The 18,627-nt window shown below is 35.9% G+C and overlaps 1 protein-coding gene across 3 annotated transcripts in view; it reads left to right on the forward strand.

The window, feature by feature from the left end:
* Positions 1 to 18,627, forward strand: part of tmem131 (transmembrane protein 131) — a 47,507-nt gene that overhangs the window by 17,431 nt on the left and 11,449 nt on the right. For 2 of the 3 annotated variants that reach the window (XM_066664926.1, XM_066664927.1), the window contains exons 4-24: positions 3,436 to 3,504; positions 6,167 to 6,287; positions 7,934 to 8,050; positions 8,157 to 8,279; positions 8,672 to 8,752; positions 8,842 to 8,992; positions 9,108 to 9,164; positions 9,280 to 9,341; positions 10,440 to 10,548; positions 11,032 to 11,140; positions 11,248 to 11,401; positions 11,877 to 12,047; positions 12,395 to 12,505; positions 12,862 to 12,996; positions 13,787 to 13,891; positions 14,001 to 14,087; positions 14,526 to 14,678; positions 16,277 to 16,352; positions 16,458 to 16,572; positions 16,689 to 16,827; positions 17,905 to 18,014. In XM_066664926.1, coding sequence (XP_066521023.1) covers positions 3,436 to 3,504; positions 6,167 to 6,287; positions 7,934 to 8,050; positions 8,157 to 8,279; positions 8,672 to 8,752; positions 8,842 to 8,992; positions 9,108 to 9,164; positions 9,280 to 9,341; positions 10,440 to 10,548; positions 11,032 to 11,140; positions 11,248 to 11,401; positions 11,877 to 12,047; positions 12,395 to 12,505; positions 12,862 to 12,996; positions 13,787 to 13,891; positions 14,001 to 14,087; positions 14,526 to 14,678; positions 16,277 to 16,352; positions 16,458 to 16,572; positions 16,689 to 16,827; positions 17,905 to 18,014 — 2,355 coding nt within the window. The remainder of the gene's footprint in view (positions 1 to 3,435; positions 3,505 to 6,166; positions 6,288 to 7,933; positions 8,051 to 8,156; positions 8,280 to 8,671; positions 8,753 to 8,841; positions 8,993 to 9,107; positions 9,165 to 9,279; positions 9,342 to 10,439; positions 10,549 to 11,031; positions 11,141 to 11,247; positions 11,402 to 11,876; positions 12,048 to 12,394; positions 12,506 to 12,861; positions 12,997 to 13,786; positions 13,892 to 14,000; positions 14,088 to 14,525; positions 14,679 to 16,276; positions 16,353 to 16,457; positions 16,573 to 16,688; positions 16,828 to 17,904; positions 18,015 to 18,627) is intronic. The other variant, XM_066664928.1, reaches the window with a different exon arrangement.

Consider the following 18,627-nt stretch of genomic DNA (forward strand, 5'->3'; position numbering starts at 1 on the left):
GTGGCTCACGCTAATTAAAATGAATCATAAAAAACATACATGTTTATTGTCATTTAACCTTGAGGAAATATAGCATTCCAATATAATGATTGATGTTTATAGTAAGTAATATAAAATAATTGCTGTGTGTGTGTGTGTGTGTGTATATATATATATATATATATATATATATATATATATATATTTTTTTTTTTTTTTTTTTTTTTTTCATGTTCAAATTTCAAAGTTGTGGTCCTTTAGCCAGCTCTATGCACAAAGTCTAAGGTCATCATGACATTATTACCCAGAAACAGACCTGGACACTCTTGTCAAAAGTTTATCCTCCTTTGACCTTTGATGTGCTCAAGAGTTGAGTTCTGCACATTATTTTCTAAAATACGGGACCTAAAAACCTAATACCAAACAGCCAAATGGCCTTCAGCATTAGTTAAATGAGTCGCATTGATAAATATGATTTTGCCTGGCACAAGTTTTGGCTTGCATTATTATACCGTACAAGTCAAAAGTTTGGACACATCTTTTCTTTAGTCCTTGATGGAATAGGGCTGTTCACTGTGTAGAACTATGTACCTGCCTTACCGCTGCACAAAGTGAGTTATGGTCTTAAACACATTAAGAAAGCACCAGTTCTACAAATCAACTCTTGAGGAGGCCACAGCTGTTCACTGAAAACCATTCCAGGTGACGACCTCATGAAGCTCACTGCGAGAACATAGAGTGTGCAAAGCTGTCATCAAAGCAAGAGTTGGGTACTTTGAAGAATCTCAAACATAAAGTATTTTCTTGTGTGTTTAACACTTATTTGTTTACTACACAATTCCATATTGTGTTCCTTCATAGTTTTAATCTTTTCGATATTCATTTACGATGTAGAAAATAATATAAAACGAAGAAAAAACAGTGAATGAGAAGATGTCCAAACTTTTGATTGGTACTGTATAAATTTGTGTGTGTGTATATATATATATATATATATATATATATAATGTGTGTATGTAATACACACACACACAGAGTGATGATGAAATATCTAAATAGAGCTGATGCATCCTTTTTCATTTAAATAGTCTTTTAGTTCCCCAAATCAACTGCGTTGGTCAAAACCACTTCTCATATTGCTGTGTATTGCCTTGGACAGTAGCGTCCCCACCACTATATACATAATAAAAAATATAAAATAACAGAGAAAAAAAATGAATAATTATAAATAATTCACAACCATTCAAACAAATTCCAGAATAGCCTACATGACAAAAAATTGCATATATTGAGTAATAATTAAAAGAAAACCCTTCACTGAAGAAAATACCAAAAACTATTCATGATTATTTGAGAAGGTAAATTAAATTTTTTAATTTGAAATCAATGGTAATATAATATGTATAAACATGTTGTTGTGACCCTGAAATAGAGAAGCACTATTTCATTCTTAGTTGTGTAGAACTGGTCACGCAAAGTATATTTAACTACATGGAAACATACATGCAGTTGGGTGTGGTGAGACCTTACTCTGCATAAATCCTCTTTGAAGCCATCTTTTTTGCCTACGTTGCTGATAAAAACACAATCCAACTTTTGTGTAGAGGCTGATGCAGTGTTTCATTTGTTGTCAGGCTGGTTAGACTTGTTCTCAGCCTGTGAACCTGATGCTTCCCCTGGAGGGGCGATTTCATCACAGCTATAAGTGTATATACATTACTGTGCAGAAGTCAGGCAGAAAAAATATTCTAAATGATTTAACTTAGCCAGAAATGTGTTTTTTTTTTTTCCTCCCCTCCTAGTCAATACAGTCATTTGAATTTTTGCAAATAAATATACTGAGACATGTTTTTAATCGTTAGAGTATACAGACAGGGGGAAATAATTTATTTTCAGAGTTATATGCACTTATACCAGCCTTAAAGACTGCAGAGTCACCACTGACTTTGGTTGCATTGTTACAGCGATATTACTGACTACTTAAATGACTGACAACTGTCTGTTAAACAGGGACACACAACACTATCATGATTATAATGACAAAAAAAACCCTCTTGCAAAATGGATTCAAACTTAATGGATTTTTTTTTTCTTAGTTTTTTCAAATGATAATTAATATTTTATTAAAGTGTTACAGCTCATGCTGAGATACCTGAGACAGTACTGTTTGTGCATGTGTATGTGTTTGTGGTGTGTGTTAGAGGTCATAGCCTATATATGATGGTATGTGTACTGTCTCTGAATGTGAACATGTGTTAGGACACGGAGATTACTGACAATACAGATGTTGTTGCATTCAATACACCCTCTGCCGGAGTGAAATTCAAACAACACATGCAGTTTCACAGCTTTAGAAAGATTCATTTCTTTGTGCGAAACAAATAGTAATAATAAAAAAAAAAAAAAAAAAAAAAAAAAAAACATCATTCACAATTGTAATCAAAAAACGCACTTTGTTAGCTCTCCAGTGTTTTGTGCACTGAAAACTGAACAAGTTCAACTCCAGCTGTGCTCATCCATCCTTTTTCTTCTCAAACATACAGTTCCACCTTAAAAGACGTGTGGAACCTGAGCGTAAACAACCCAGAAAAAATTGCATTTCCCCACAAATGTAGACATCTCCTTAAAGCGTTAGAAACTTTTAGTGGCTTAAAGCTCCTGGGAACACATTGTGATATATTGATTTTTTTTATATTAATAAATTCAGTGTTATGTTGAAGCATTTCGCAAAGTTTAAATACTTTGGCAGTGGGAATATTGTACAAAACAGTACATATTTTGGCGGTCTTCAGAAAAGTGAATCTGGGTATTTGTCAGATGACTTTCCCCATACATGTACGTGTGTGTGTATTTGTTTTGTCTTTTTTGGGTGTGTGAGAAAGTCATCTTCCTCAAGTATGGAGCTTAACTAGGTCAACAAATTCTGACCCAAAGTCTTTGCTTAAAGCCCCTGGGAACGTTTAGTTTTACCTGGCCAAGTTGCTCTGACTTGAAAAGATGAGAGAGCCATGTTAGTGTTGTGATTGGTCACTGTAAAGTTTATGTAAACTTCACACATTTTAGGACCACTCATTCTACATTGATAGGAGAGCAATACTGGTGAAATTCAGGAGACATTTACTGGAGTTTGGGAAGATATTCAAAAGGAATCATTTGTGCCTTTTACATTGTGGTCCATGAGGACATTTTAACTTGATTAGAAAGAAAGTTGCAAGCTTCACTGGCCAAGTTTAGGGAAAATGTAGTATCCATTGTGCCCTGTGAGGGCGTCCCCTCCAGGGTGTATTCCTGCCTTGTGCCCGATGATTCCAGGTAGGCTCTGGACCCCCCGCGACCCTAAATTGGATAAGCGGTTACAGATAATGGATGGATGGATAGTATCCATTGTGTTGGTGTTTTTTTGGTAGTTTCATTCTTTTGTGAGCTTAAACTTTTTTTTCCTCCCCCTTTCTGTAGTGCATCCTCTCAGAGGGGGAATAGCAGACCTATACGTTTTGAGCCACCAATGCTGGACTTTCATGAACAGTAAGTGTTATTTATCTTAATGTTAACTTGTGTTCCATATTTTCCCGGATCTCGTGAAATTGTGTCTCATTGTTCTGCTAGCCTCTGAGCAGAAGATATTTGTTAATTTCTGCCAAAAGCCACTTCCTCATATTTAATCTGGGGGCTTTTTTTAATTCTGTAGATGAGAAATATTTAGGTGGTAATGGTGGCATGGTTTTTTTTTTTTTTTTTTTTTTGTCAGTTTGTGTTGAACATGAGTCTTTCAGTCTACTGCTTCAAAATGTCAGACATTTCTTTGTGAAATATTGTGCATATATTGTAAATGCAAATGTTTGTGTATGGGTGTTACCACTGAGAAAGTTACTAAATTATTTGCTTAATGAAAGCCTTATTTTTTTAACTTACTTGGTTGTATTGTATTTTGGTTGTATTGTTTTTATTGCTTATTGGTGTGCTTTACTGTTATACAATTTCAGTGATATCTCTTCACTAAGGTTGTGACAGGCAGTATATTTTCAAGACAATTTCCTAAGTAATGATTTGTGAGATTTGGGTTGCTTTTTTAATAAACTAATATACAAATAGATTTTAAGCTTTGCAGTTTTTAAAAATAAATATAACAAATTAAATATGTAGATTTAAATTTTGGAAATCTACTTACAATCTGTAAGTCAATGAGTTTTGGTTACTTAGCTGCTGCCAACACTGTACCTAATATGAAGCTCATGAGTTTCCTTACCCACTCACTCAGCATAAAAATCAAGTAAACCTCACTCTTTGTGATAACACAATGTCTCTTTCATCTACAAAGGGCAAACGTGTGCTGCTGCTCTTGATTTTCTCTCCATCTATTCTTCTGGCTCCCAATAAACACCACCTTATCATCTGCATATATTTGTAAGAAATTGCAGTGTAGCCTTGAGCAATCTTGTCTCTGCTTCCAGCAGCATGCAATAAAGGCTTGCTTAAATTACCCAGGCTCATCGTAAATCTGACTCTAATCTGCTACTGATACCATGTGCTTCCAAATGTTGTCTTCACTTGGTGATAATTTTCATTAGGCTGATACTTTCTCCCACTTTTTTTGCTTTCTTTTGATTATTTCTTTACATTTTGTACCATATTTCTATGCCATGTTGTGTATAATGTGGGGGGGGGGAAGATTGCCGTTCAACTGAAGTTAAAGCTAGTGACATACACTTTTTGAATGAGTTTCTTCAGGAATTTGCCAGATCTCTCTCTCTTTCTCACACACACACACACACACACACACATCATGGGTGAATAGAATAACATTGATTATCCCATTCAGCAAATGAAAAGCCTTTTTTGCTGGTTGGTCAGAGTACTTATACTGACCCCTGTCCACCACCCAAAGTACCTACACTGGACCATAAGAGCAATGGAAAGAGGTGGTCTGGTCCAATGAATCACATTTCTGTTTTTTGTCATGTGTACAACCGGGTGCCAGATCGAGGCTTACCTGGGAAATGGATGGAGCTAGGTTACGCTGGGGAAAGTAGGCAAGCTGGTGGAAGCGTGGGTGCTGGTTTGATGCTCTAGGTAGTCTTCAGTTGGGAAAACTTTCACGTGGATTTTACTTTGACACATATCACCTCATAATTTTGCAGACCAAGTGCCCCCCATCCCCACCTGTCAGTAGTGATATTTATAAGTGGGATTATGCACCCTACAAGTATTGTTCAGGAATAACTTAAGGATATGACAAAATTTCAGAGTATTCACTTTGCTTCCAGTTTCCTCTTATCACAATCCAACTGAGCATCTGTGAAAATCTGATCGGAGGACCACTTGCAACTTGCAGGATTTAAAGGATTTGTAATCATACATTGATCAGCCATAAAATTAAAATGACCACCTTGTATGTACTGGTATGAGTGGATCTGACACATCAGTGCTGCTGGAATCTTTAAACACTCTGTTCACATACTGTCCACTCTGTCACACACTGTAGACTCACAACCTTGTTCCACTTTGTAGATGTAAAGTCAGAGACAGTAGCTCATCTGTTGCTGCACAGTTTTTGTTGGTCATCTTGTAGTCCTTCATCAATAATTGCATGACACAAGCCACAGGTCGGTGTTTGTTGCATATTTTTGCTTATGGACTATTCTCAGTCCAGCAGTAATACTAAAGTGTATAAAAACTTCAGCAGCACTGCTGTGTCTGATCTACACATACCAGTTCAACACATTAACTCGCATCTCCACCAGGTCAGTGTCACTGCAACGCTGAGAATAATCTGTCAGCCAAGTAACACTTGCTCTGTGGTAGTCATATTGGGCGTCCTAAACATTGAAGAAATGGTAAAATGGAATTAAAATATGCAGAGCAACAGATGGACTATAGTTTGTAATTGTAATACTACAAAGCGCACATATTTGATAACTGAAGCTGATAATGTCAGTACGTCTAGAAATAAAGAGGTGGTTTTAATGTTTAGGCTAACATTTATCTAATCTAATTGGATTAGATTTGTGTGGGTATATTTCATAACTAAAAGTGTTTGGTATTACTTTTTTTGCCCGTCTTATTTAGTGCATGTACTTAAAGCAAACAAGAAAAGTCTTGTCCACATTGCTGGCAGTGTCTAATTTGAGCATATCATGCTCCCCGGATAAATATAATAAGTTGTTTGTTTGTTTTTTTTTTCCCCTAGGCCAGTTGGAATGCCAAAAATGGAAAAAGTTTACTTACACAATCCAAGTTCAGAAGAAATTAGTTTAATATCAATATCAGCAACAACAGCACATTTTCATGCATCCTTTTTTCAGAATAGGGTAAGTATGTTTTTCTTGGTTTATGACCCTGTTGAAGTGTTAACACATGCTAACAGTGTAGCACGATGAATTGGAGAAGAACCATTTGCTTTTGTAGTGCTGGAACAAATGGGTTTATGTTGACCTCCAGTGATTCTCAATTTCCTCTTTTTCTTCTTTCTTTTTCTTCTTCTTCCCAACAGTGACTTTGTCTGTTTGGGAACAAAATGTCAGGTCTTTGTTACTGGATGTCTGAATACCAAATTCTTGAGTCTTCTGTATGTCATATATTTAAAATGTAAAGGGTAATATTTTGGAAAATATTTTTTTGAATACGGTTCATGGTTAATCCACAGAGCAGTGTCTTAATTAAAGCTTTAAGAGTGTAATTTAAGTGAACCTTGTGTGTGTGTGTGTGTGTGTGTGTGTGTGTGTGTGTGTGTGTGTGTAGAGTATATGCTCACACACTCCAGATGGTAATAAATTTAACATACCCCACCTGTTCCTGACACCTACATAAAATTAAAGCTGACCTTCATAGCCCCATACTGATTACATTTAACAGGGCCAGAGGTCATCCACTTTGAACTCACTTTAGAAAGATTCTGCAGGATCAACCAAAAAGTTATGGACTTGGTTTGGTTCTGCCCCCAGTGACAATCCAATATGATAAGCACATATATGATATGTTTAAATTGTATTAGTCTAACAAAAAAAACAAAAAAAAAACTGGTTGATACGATAAAGTAGTTTCTAGATTCAGTATGCACATTTTTATAATCAAATTACAGTGGCTGTTGTAGAGTTTTTGTTTTCTAAAAAGTTAACGTAATTTAACTATTAGCTGTGCTTCATTGTGTCCAGATTTAAAGCTCAAGGCACAATGTAATATGTTAACCTCAGGCTAATACATTAGCCAGACACTAAAGTGTAGTCAAATCATCCTGAATTGGTTGTGGTTATTAGTGAGTTACACTGTGATGTTGGATTTTACTTGTGGTTAAAAAGCACTTAATGGACATATTTCAAACCACTGCTACACAGAAGCTGCTCCCAGAGGGGCTCTTAAAACGGATGAAAAAGAAGTAATGGGGAAGGAGGCTACAAAAATTTGAGAGCCTTACAGGGGAAGATGCTTCTTACAAGCAGTAGCAGATAATATGCACATGTTTGAATAATCTGCATTTTTAGGAGAAAAATGAAGTCTGAAAAAATATCATATATTTAATATTCAAATGTCAACAGTTATTCTCCAGAATCGTATACTGTGCCTTTAACTAAACAAGTACACATCAATACTGTTATTCATGTTTCGATGCAATCAATTAAGTCTTTGCCACGGATCATGCCTATTTCATATTAGTCTAAGCATACTGTGGCTAGCCATCTCCAAGCAGATCAGACATGAGTAATGAAACATCAAATTTGTCCAGAATGTATCTTATTTAAAAGGTTATACTTGCTGATTTTGCTTTCAGTGTTATTTACTGATGTTTTCTGTTCTTAGTAGAGTGGGGAAATCTGGTCTGAAGCTTTTGATCCTGAAAATGTGTTCTGTTTATATTTAGGACATGCCTATTTTTATCAATGCTGTTTGTTGTCAAGTGTTTAAATTTAGAAATGTTATAGTATGACCTGTTGTAACTTTCCTGCTCTTGTTTTCACAGATAATACCACCAGGAGGGAACACATCGTTTGATGTGGTATTTCTTGCTCGAGTAGTAGGGAATGTAGAAAATACATTATTTATTAACACATCTCACCACGGAGTGTTCACATACCAGGTACGTGGTGTATGGGTTAGTGCTTGTTAAAGGTCCAGGGAACCCATGTTTTTAACAGACATATTGAAATATAAGGTGCAAACATGTATTGTGTTATTTCACTCAGGTATTTGGTGTGGGCATCCCTAACCCTTACAGACTCAGGCCCTTTGTTGGGGCCAGAGTACCAGTAAATAGCAGCTTCTCCCCACTCATAAACATTTTCAACCCACACAGTGAGCCACTCCAGGTAATCTCGGCTTTACTTTTCTTTTGCTATGACTAGTTTTAAGTTCATATGAGTATACAGTCATATGGGAAAGTATGGGCACATTTGGTCAAATAACATGTTTTGTGGATTTTTTTAACACACGTTTTATAGAACACACCCTTGACAGAGCACCTCACACTCACCCAGGCATTCACACACTAAATGAAGGAATTTGTTCTAGAAAACAAACATGAATAAGCCATTTTCTATACAAATAATTGTTTTGTTATATTTTTTCCAATTATGTTAGAACATATTCTTAAATCCTCTTAGAAAATCAATTAAATGTGAAATATTGTCATTAAATACAGTTAAAATTGACATTACAAAATATTTTCAATACTTGAGGTTATTACGACTTTTGCTTCCAGGTTGTGGAGATGTACTCAAGTGGGGGCGATTTACATCTAGAACTGCCGACTGGCCAACAAGGGGGCACCAAAAAATTATGGGTGAGCATAAAGTTGTAGTAAATAATTTATGTGATATCAGGGTGTATTTTTAGCCTGAAAAGCATTAAAAAAAATGCTCACTTATGCAGGAAATTGCTCCATTTGAAACAAAGGGTGTGATGAGGGCCAGCTTCTCATCACGGGATGCTGACAACCATACAGCCTTCATCAGGATTAAAACCAATGCCTCCAACGAGGATGAGTTTATTATCCTCCCTGTGGAAGTGGAGGTCACCACAGGTCAGGATGAACTCCCGTGGTCACTTTGTCTCAGCTGTATCTATTAGACTGAATTTGAGCAGTAGTTTGAAGCTCTGGCTAAGTGATTTTTTATATCCCCCCCCCCCCCCCCCAGCACCTGGTATATACTCTTCAACAGAGATGCTGGATTTTGGTACGCTTCGTTCACAAGGTACATTTATTTGATCTGAATTTTTATTTGCGATATAGAAGGAATATATATTATATAACATAAGTTATAGCAAGTATATGTATTTTACAATAACTATTTATGCATACTGTTGCAGATCGACCAAAACAATTAAATCTGCACCTTCTAAATTCGGGAGCAAAAGATGTATCAATTATGGTAAGTTTTTTATTGTTTTTGGATATCTGACCACTCATAGGATCATCATTAAATGTCCAGATCAAGCGTGGTCACTTAACTGATATGATGCATGGCATGATATGTTGAATGGCTGCTTATTACTTAATTAAATGTCATTTTTATGCTGATATGTACATTATCAGCTGTAAAACTTTTATCTTTATAAGTTTTAATCTGGAATGATTGGGTAAAGTGTAAATTATTGGATTAGGTTTTTTGTGTTTGCAAAGGATTGGGCCCACCGTTTACATACTTTTAAATGTTTTATCCCACTTTTAACTCTTTTCTCACTTTTCAAACATTAGTTGTTGCAAATTCCACCCTGCTGTTAGCAGTGACTCCCCCAGTTGCACACAATGCCACACTGGGAGGGTAAAAAACATGCACATTCTTCACTTTGAGACATGTAAAGCCAACTATTGCCTCTTTCAGAACTGCCAAATGGACAGCTCAACACACTTGGAATTGCACTGTCTATATCTGTCATATCAGTCAGCAGACATTAGTGCTGGGTAGCTCTGTGCTTCTGTTTGTTTTCTCTTGGACTTGGATGCTGATGCATCTTCCAATGATCGAGCCAATGGTTATACCACAGCACCACTCGGGAGGATGTTTTGTTGATTTTTAAAGTGATAATAAATACACTTCCTCTACACTTTTGCACAGTTTAATGCACTGTCTGGTGGGGTTTCAGTTTACCACACTTTCAGAATTGACACTGGTCAAACATGCATATTTTCCAGCTAAAGAAAACTATGCTGTGGGGGGTGTTATTTTTGTTTTTGCCCGGTTCTCTGAAATGCCAAGTCATTATCTTAAGGAACACTGAGCAGCCACTTAAGCTGAGATTCTTCTCTCATGGAATAAGTTTGATAAGCCTCTAATGTTTGCTTAACTTTGCATCAAGCCGAAGAACTATCATTACTCTTTGCCGTTAAAGTGCTGTGCCTCTGGCTTCTTATACTTCACCAGACTTAAGTGCTGAAAATGAAAGGAGGGGAATTCTGGCCACTAACAGTGGAAATTTAACTTAGTGTTTTAACGTTCATTTAAGACTAAACACTGTTTTCATTTCAGAGTGTTCGTCCAACACCTTCAAATGAAGCCATCACAGTCGAGTTTAAACAGATCACACTAAAAGCAGGAGAGAGTCGATATACCAAAGTCGCAAGTATTAATTTTGATGGTAAGGAATGCATTATATTTATTTGTTAAAGACAATTGAGAAGTTTATTCTTTTGACATTTGTCATAAATTGTGTTTACACAGAGGTACCCCAGTGCATTATTCAGCAATATTATTCAGCTGTTTAGTTAAAACTAAACAGCAATTATCTATAAAGATTTGTCTGGAGGTGAAGAGCAGTCTGTGAGATGAGATGGCTTTTTTTTTTTTTTTTTTTTTTTTTTTTTAAGTTTGTGGTTGCGAATGGTACAGTAGTTACTTCCTCTTAAGGCTTGACCAACAGTCAGCTGACAAGTCTTAAGCATTGCTCATTTTATTATTTTATTACAAAACTTATAGGGGAATTGCAAGAACCATGAAATTACCAATGTGTGTTTCTTTGGGATAAAGTAAAACTATACTTGACTGTGTTTGCAGAGTAATAAATTGGCAAATTCTGTTAAGAATTGTTTTTTTTTGTTTTTTTTTGTTTTTTTCAATTCAGCATCAAAAGCAAAAAGATCAGACCAGTTTTCTGGGAAATTAACTGTAAAGGCAAAAGAAAAAAGCTACTCAAAACTTGAAATACCTTACCAAGCTGAAGTTTTAGATGGGTGAGTTATTTTGTAGTTGTTTTTCAACATTACACCAAATTCTATATTATAATCTATATTTTAATGTTCTCTTTTCCAATAATTATTTTTCCCTTTTTCTCTATAAGGTTTCTGGGGTTTGACCACACAGCCACCCTCTTCCACATCAGGGATAGCCCTGTAGATCCGGTGGATAGGCCCATCTACCTCACCAACACATTTAATTTCGCCGTACGCATCCACAATGTTTCACTTCCTGATGATGCAAAGACTATGTTCAATGTGAGTCTGTTTGATCTGAGAGTCAGTATTTAGCTCAACATCTGTGATGTATGGCTTCATTCACTTTTTATGGCTATATTTAAAAACAAGTTGAAAGACAACCTATTCGTTTATATTTTTTTATATATTGTGTCACATTTTATTTTCTGAGAAATGCGATGATAGAAGTGGTGGAAAACTGTATATGTAATTATAAGTTATTAAATAAACTCATCATTGTAATTTCTAGTTTGGCACATGTACTGCAGTAAAATTTAATTCAATGCAATTAAACAAGACCAGTTACTCTCTATTTGCTATGAAATGCACAGTGTGTCTGTTCTCTAAGCACAATAACAAACTCTAAGAGTAATTTATCACAATAATTTGAGAAATATTGTCATACCTGCCAAAGCTTGTTACAGAAAATGCAAATATTTTATGTGTTTAAGCAAAAATGTGTTCAATTTTATTTTCCATTTCCTTTGTGGTTTAGGTGCATAATTTTACCACACCAGTCCTCATCCCTCCCAATCAATCCCGCTACGTGTTCTCCCTTCTTTTCCGGCCTGTGCGTCCTTCCATCCACATTGACAGCAACATCCTCCTCATCACCAACGCATCAAAGTTCCACCTGCCTGTCAGGGCATATACTGGCTTTCTTGAGGTAAGCAAGGACAGCCATCTAACATGCCTGAGGAAAACTGCAAAGTTTGCTAAGTTAGTATCCCTTTACATCCATGATGTAAAAAAATGACATGGTCATTTAGGAAAAGGATTGACAAACAAATAGACTTTTTGGAGTATTTAGTGCTGATATTTTATACAGCTAATTTGTGTTTATCAGACACCAAATCAAAAGATTAATTAGTAACAAATTAATTTTAATGTGGCTTATAAAGTTGAAATCAAATCAGTTTAAAAAAATTATGATTTTCTTGTACATGCCCTCTTTATTAATTCATTTCAGTTTTTTCAATTTTTCATCTCCATTGTAATGTGTTTTCTCCACAGCCTGTTGTCCTTCCCCCTAGCCCTAAAGAATACATCTTGGATTATGGAGTCCTCAGTGCAACAGACACCAGCAGTTTGGTGTTTGTGGTTGTCAACAGCAACCCAATAGAGGTAAGCTTCAAGTGACTGTGTAGGCAGTAGAGTTGGGTTACAGGTTGACTGTTCTATCTATAGTAAACAATAACTGAAAATGTGCCACATTTACCTCCTGATATAGATTACTGATTGTATTAATATAGAGCAATGTGTTAATCTTAAGTGGTTATGCAGTCATATACAGGGTTGCAGGAATAGACATTTAAAGTTTATGAAAATGAGCATGTTGTGAAACAAACTGAATGATATGCAGATGGTGCCATGCTTTTTTGTGGTTCTGCTTTTCTTCTGTTTATTTTTTATTTTTTTTCTAAAGTTGTGGATGTGCTGGTGTAACCATCCATGGTTTCTGACTCACTCTTTCTTTGCAGCTGGAAATAAAGTCATGGCTGGTGACTGGAGACAGTCTGGCAATGGAGCTACTGAACACAGAGAAAGGAAACAAAAGTGTAGCACTAAGTCGAATTATTGAACTCCAGAACACTTCAGCTGCTCAACATAAAACTGTAAGTTTGTATTTTACTTATAATATGATATATACAATAATATTATAATGGTGGACATTACACTACTTTATAAACATCTCGGACAACCCTACATTTATTTAATTTACCATCTATCATGACTGGAAATTGTGGACATGATGCTGAAATATACCATATTGTATCACGTTTCTACAATATTTTATGTGTGTCCTCTGATATGTCTAATAATATTATTAGAGTCAAAGTCTCAAACTTGAGAGCCAGAAACTAAAAAATAATATAATAAATCAGTAGTTGTTAAAAACTTAATTCCATGTCTTCATTGGCATTGTGCTGCACCACTTGCATAGGTTAATTTTTAGGTGATGAATGAGGTTCAATTTTTTTTTCACTGAATCAGGCAAGTCATGAGACGTAGTCCATATTTGCTCTTTAGACTGAACTCACATGGCTGATTGGGAATGAATTGCGTAATCTCTATTTACCTTTACCAGTGTTTTGCATGCTGTGCCAACTTAATGTCTAGCTCCTGAATGCACAAGGCTGAATGTTTATACGTTGACGTTTTTTGTTTGCACTTTTTATTATGCTGTGTTATAATCAGTCAAGTGACATCAAAGGAATGTGTATGAAAATCTGAATAGCTTGTACATATATATAACCATGATTTTCATATATTAAAATCAAGAGATCTTTGTATTTTCTATGCAGGTTCACATTAACTTGCATATGAATTTTATAGTAAATTCAGAAACCAGACCTATGTGATTAGTATAATCTTTTATGTTTCTGTCTTCATTTTTGTTTTCAGGTCATTTTAGCCTCTGGCTATTATGCAGCATTTAAAGTCACTCTGGTGGCTAAAGATCTGGAGGGTATCTATGATGGAGCTGTACACATTACCACAGATTATGAGGTATGTGATTCATCTGTATGCTCTCACAATGGCTGTCTCATAAACCACCGGCATGACCATACTTGCCTATGTTTGCTGCTTCCATTCATATTCCTTGTCTGTCTTACAGATATTGACCATCCCTGTAAAGGCTCTAATAGCTGTGGGAACATTAAGCTGTTCACCAAAACACATTATTATGCCACCATCCTTCCCGGTAAGTCCTCTGCTGAATGACGCATCCCTACAGTGCAGTGCTGTCTTTAGAGCTGCACATATCTTTATTTTCTTTGAAGATATAGACCAACAAATTATGTTGCATGATTTATAAAAAAAAACAAAAAAAAACAAAGGAATTGAAGTTGGATGTGGGAGATTAATCGAGGAGGAAAATTCTTTTATGTCGCCTCTTGTCATATTGTAATTGACTTCCTTGATTGGAAAGAAAACCAGACATTGTTTATACAATTAAAACATACTTGACTGGCATAATCCACTGTGCTGCACTCTTACTCGGTTAGCTTAGCATGTTAGCCTTTACTGTCAGAAACATACAATTGCCATACTTTTTTTGTTTGTTACTTAACACCACTCCTTGCACAGATTTGTACATAATTGACATACGTGTGTGTGTGTTTGATGGCTTTGTCTTCAGGGAAAAGTGATTCACCAGGGTCTCAGCATCCAAAGTTCATTTTCTCAGAGGGTGAGGCTTCAGCAGATCCTCTCTCTCACTGAGGATGTGCGCTTTTACTACAAAAGACTTCGGAGTAACAAAGTGGACCTGGAACCCAGACGCAAATCCAAGGTGCTTGTTTGATGCCAGTAAATTCCTTTCTTTGCAGACCTCTGAAGAGTCATCATTATGTTTCTAGTGTCTTACATGATTTTGCCTGTGGTAAAATAAATACACATTTAAAAAATATAGCCACTGTTGCATCCTGAGGTGAACCAAAATATTTTCAGAAACAGTAGATTTTGCTGTAATTTTTTTTCTCTGATTATCACCAGACCCTCTGTTCAGTAGTTGAAATATTAACTACATGACACACGTACCACTGCTGCACATTTACATGGTCTGCAATAAAAGTAAAATAATATGCAAAACCCTAGCTATTAAAACATGTACTACTTAAAGTTTCAAATCAGTCTTCTATATTTAACAAGGGTTTGAATTGTGCAACTAGGCACAATTATGTCTTGTAGTTTGGAAGTAAAATATACAAACTTAATTTCCATAAAAGTTGGGACACTTTCTAAAAATGCCATAAAAACTGAAATCTCTAATTTGTTAAATCTTTTTATTTAAAGGATAATAGGACAAACAAACAATTTTCAGTGATAATTATATTACTTTTATATTTATATTTTATATTATATATAAAGAATTATGTATTTACTGATTCCTACAACACACTCAAGAAATCTGGCACAGAGGACTTTTTACCAAACTTTTCCTTTAATTATGCTTTTCAGCCATTTGGCAATACAAGATGTTAATTGTTGCAGTTTTGCAAATTGAATTTTTGTTCATTCTTGCTGTGCACAAGCCTTGAGTTGCTCAGCAGTCTGTGGTCTTGATTGACTGATTCTCTTCTTTGTGAAGCTCCATACTTTTTGAGTCAAACACACGCCATCTGTCGCCAAAAACACACTGTTGTAACTTGCGCAAGACGAGGCCTGCCGTTGTCGTTTTGAAATAGACATGGAGTTCCCAGGAAAAACAACACATTGTCCAGATGGCAGCATATGTCTCTCCAGAATTACCAGTATACGCCTCAGCATCAATTTTATCTTGACATATCTGCAGATCACCCATGCAATGGACATGCCCCTCATGTCATCACAGATGCTGGTTTTTGCAGTTTTCAGTTATAACAGTCTGGATGGTCTTTTTCATTTTTGGCATATAGACATCTGTTTTACCCAAAAATATACGGGTCATATGGCTATAACCAATCACAGTAGCATCACAGTTTCCCCAACAAAAATGGTGGACAATTCCCTCACATATTTTGGCATAGGGTGTTGAGAAAGATTGTAAGCTCAGATTTAAAATTTATTTATAAAACCCAATCAATTTGGTCTGTGAAAAGATTGGAAACCCTTTCTTTGTTCATTTGTCAATTAAATGAATGTTCAAGAGAATTAACAAATCAAAGAATCATGGTTTTAGTTGCATTTTGTATTATGTCCCAACTTTTCTGGAAATTTGTATATGCGAAAAAATGTATCAGCTTCGGGACATAACTATTTATCACAAAGTGGGATAGCATTTTTTCCCCATAGAGAAAAACAACATAAACCCTGCAGTTTCTTATATGGGCATTTTGTCTACTACCAAATTACTTATTTTAATTATCTATTTTATTTTGTCTGAATGAGGCTTTTTTTTCTTTTTTACAGATAGCAAATATTTATTTTGATGCCAGTTTACAGTGTGGCGATCACTGTTATGTAGGATTACCATTTGTGCTGAAATGTAAGTATCTCAGTTTTTTTATTTACTTATTTACATATCCAGGTATGTTTGGTTGTAATTTTGTTTTATGGGAGTTTTTGGTAAAACTGTCATTGTCTTTTGCAGCTGAAGCAAGACCACATAGTCTGGCCATGCAGGAGGACATCTGGGATGCTGATGTAGATTTGCATCAGAAGCTGTTGAAAAGATGGAGAGAGCTGAAAGAACAGTCAGGCCTGGAGTAAGTTCTGCATTCAGGGCCTCTGTTTTCCCAATCCTGTTTTATTTTCTTGCACAGGAGGCATTACCTCAGGGGTATATTTGTAGTAACCTGAGCCACTGTCTGTTTTTGTGTAGGGTTGAAGCTTTCTTTGAAGTAAATACAGATTTGCAGAAAAAAGTGCAGGCTAAAGTCTCAGCACAGCTCTTGTGGCCCTCCCTAATAAACTCCTCACGAGAAGTTCTTTTCCCCCTCACCAACACCAACAGCTCTTCAGTGAGTACTCACACACTTATTTACTTTTTTGTGTTTTGTTAAAACCAACAAAGACTTCACAAATAGGAAAGTAAGCACATTATTTCGGTATTTATTTTAATTTCTTTGTTTAGTTGAGTTATACAGTGACCAGGCCTGGGTTGTAAATGACAGTTGCCATTTTGTCATTAATTTAACCCCTAATAAGTCATCTCCTGTTCATCAGAATTCCATATTACATTCTCAGACAAGTGCTTTGGTCATCTAATTATTAAAGGCAGCCAGACATGTTTGGACAAATTTATGTGAAAATAATAGTCCAGTTACTACATCAAAATGTTATATTTAGTGCTCCTCTGAAAATGTTCAATGCTCTGGAGTTAAAAATATAATTGTTTAATGACTACTCAAAGCCTAGTAAAGCATCCATTTCGGTTCCCATTACACAATAGGTATTATGAAAGTAGGTGGGGTAGTTTTGAAGTTGTGTGGTTTGTGGCATGATTTCCCATGTAGCAATATTAAGAATAAACACACTTACGAAACACAAGTTCTGATTTGCATTGACAGCAATTAATGCTGTCTCCCTCTTTTTGGGAACATGGTTTATTAGCACTTGTTTTAAAAATGGAATTCCAACAATCCAGAAGTTCTTTGTAATCTAGTAATTCAAATTTAATTATAGTCATTCATACTGGTTAAATATGGAGTGGTTATTATAGAGAAACTTGCCAACTCCACATTTTTACAATGGTGATAATGTGGAACTAGTGGTCACAATGTCTTCAACACAGGACCAGGTTATTACCTCATAATGTCTGACAATGTCTCATCAAGCAGGATATTTGCCTCTACTTCTTGTTGTATGTTTCTGTGAGATGGCTTGTAGAGGCAATTAACACACTTCTTTAGATTGGAGCGTTTCAAATCAAACTACTCTAAACGATAGTTTTGTCAGTGCTATCCCTGGTTCCCAAGGATGAGATGTTTTTCACACCAAAAAACACACATTAACATTAACCTTTTGTTTATCCTTATGTGAACTTTTTTTTCTGTGTGTGTTCTTTTCTACCTCCCTTCATCTGTTGTATCTGTTAGGAGGAAGAGGTTGTTTTGGAGAACCCAGCTGATGTTCCAGTCTATGTGCAGGTTCTTCCAGTGGCCCTCTATCCAAACCCATCTGTCATCACAGAAATACTAGAAGACAGGTAACACAAAAACAAACGATGCTGTTTGTTGGGGGAACAAAGGGAAAATCCATTCTCTTGTATTTTATGCAAGTGCATAGCTGGCAGTTTCTCAGGAACTACTTAAGATTCACTTGTACTTTAGAAGGAGACTATTTTTGTTAGCGAGTGTCTCAGTTTTCATAGAATTTAAAAGAAAAACCCTAGAACAGAAGGATCAGATACTTGCCTAATGTAACTTGCTGTGTAGGGCAGCATGGTGGCATTGCAGGTAATTTTATTGCAACAATTTTAAGATCCTGGATTTAAACTCTACAGGTTGTGGGAGAAATTTGGTGTGATTTTCTTGTCTATGCGTGGGTTTCTTCCCACTGTCCAAAAATACTTGTAGGGTAGGTCGATTGGCTGTGAAGTAACCGGTGCCCTGTCCAGGGTGTGTTCTTTCTTTGTTTGCAATCATTCCAGTCGTTGTTTTCACCCACCCCTCTGTTGCTCACCTGTAGCATGAGTTGATATGGATAGGCCTTCCACACAGATGACTGAATCCATTCCTAAGGTGTTTGACATATTAAGCTCTAGCTTTCTGAATCAGCCACCCTGGCATTGAATTCTTACTTTGCCCCTGATCCACTGT

This window comes from Hoplias malabaricus, chromosome 3, assembly GCF_029633855.1.
Source record: "Hoplias malabaricus isolate fHopMal1 chromosome 3, fHopMal1.hap1, whole genome shotgun sequence".
Lineage (NCBI taxonomy): Eukaryota > Metazoa > Chordata > Actinopteri > Characiformes > Erythrinidae > Hoplias > Hoplias malabaricus.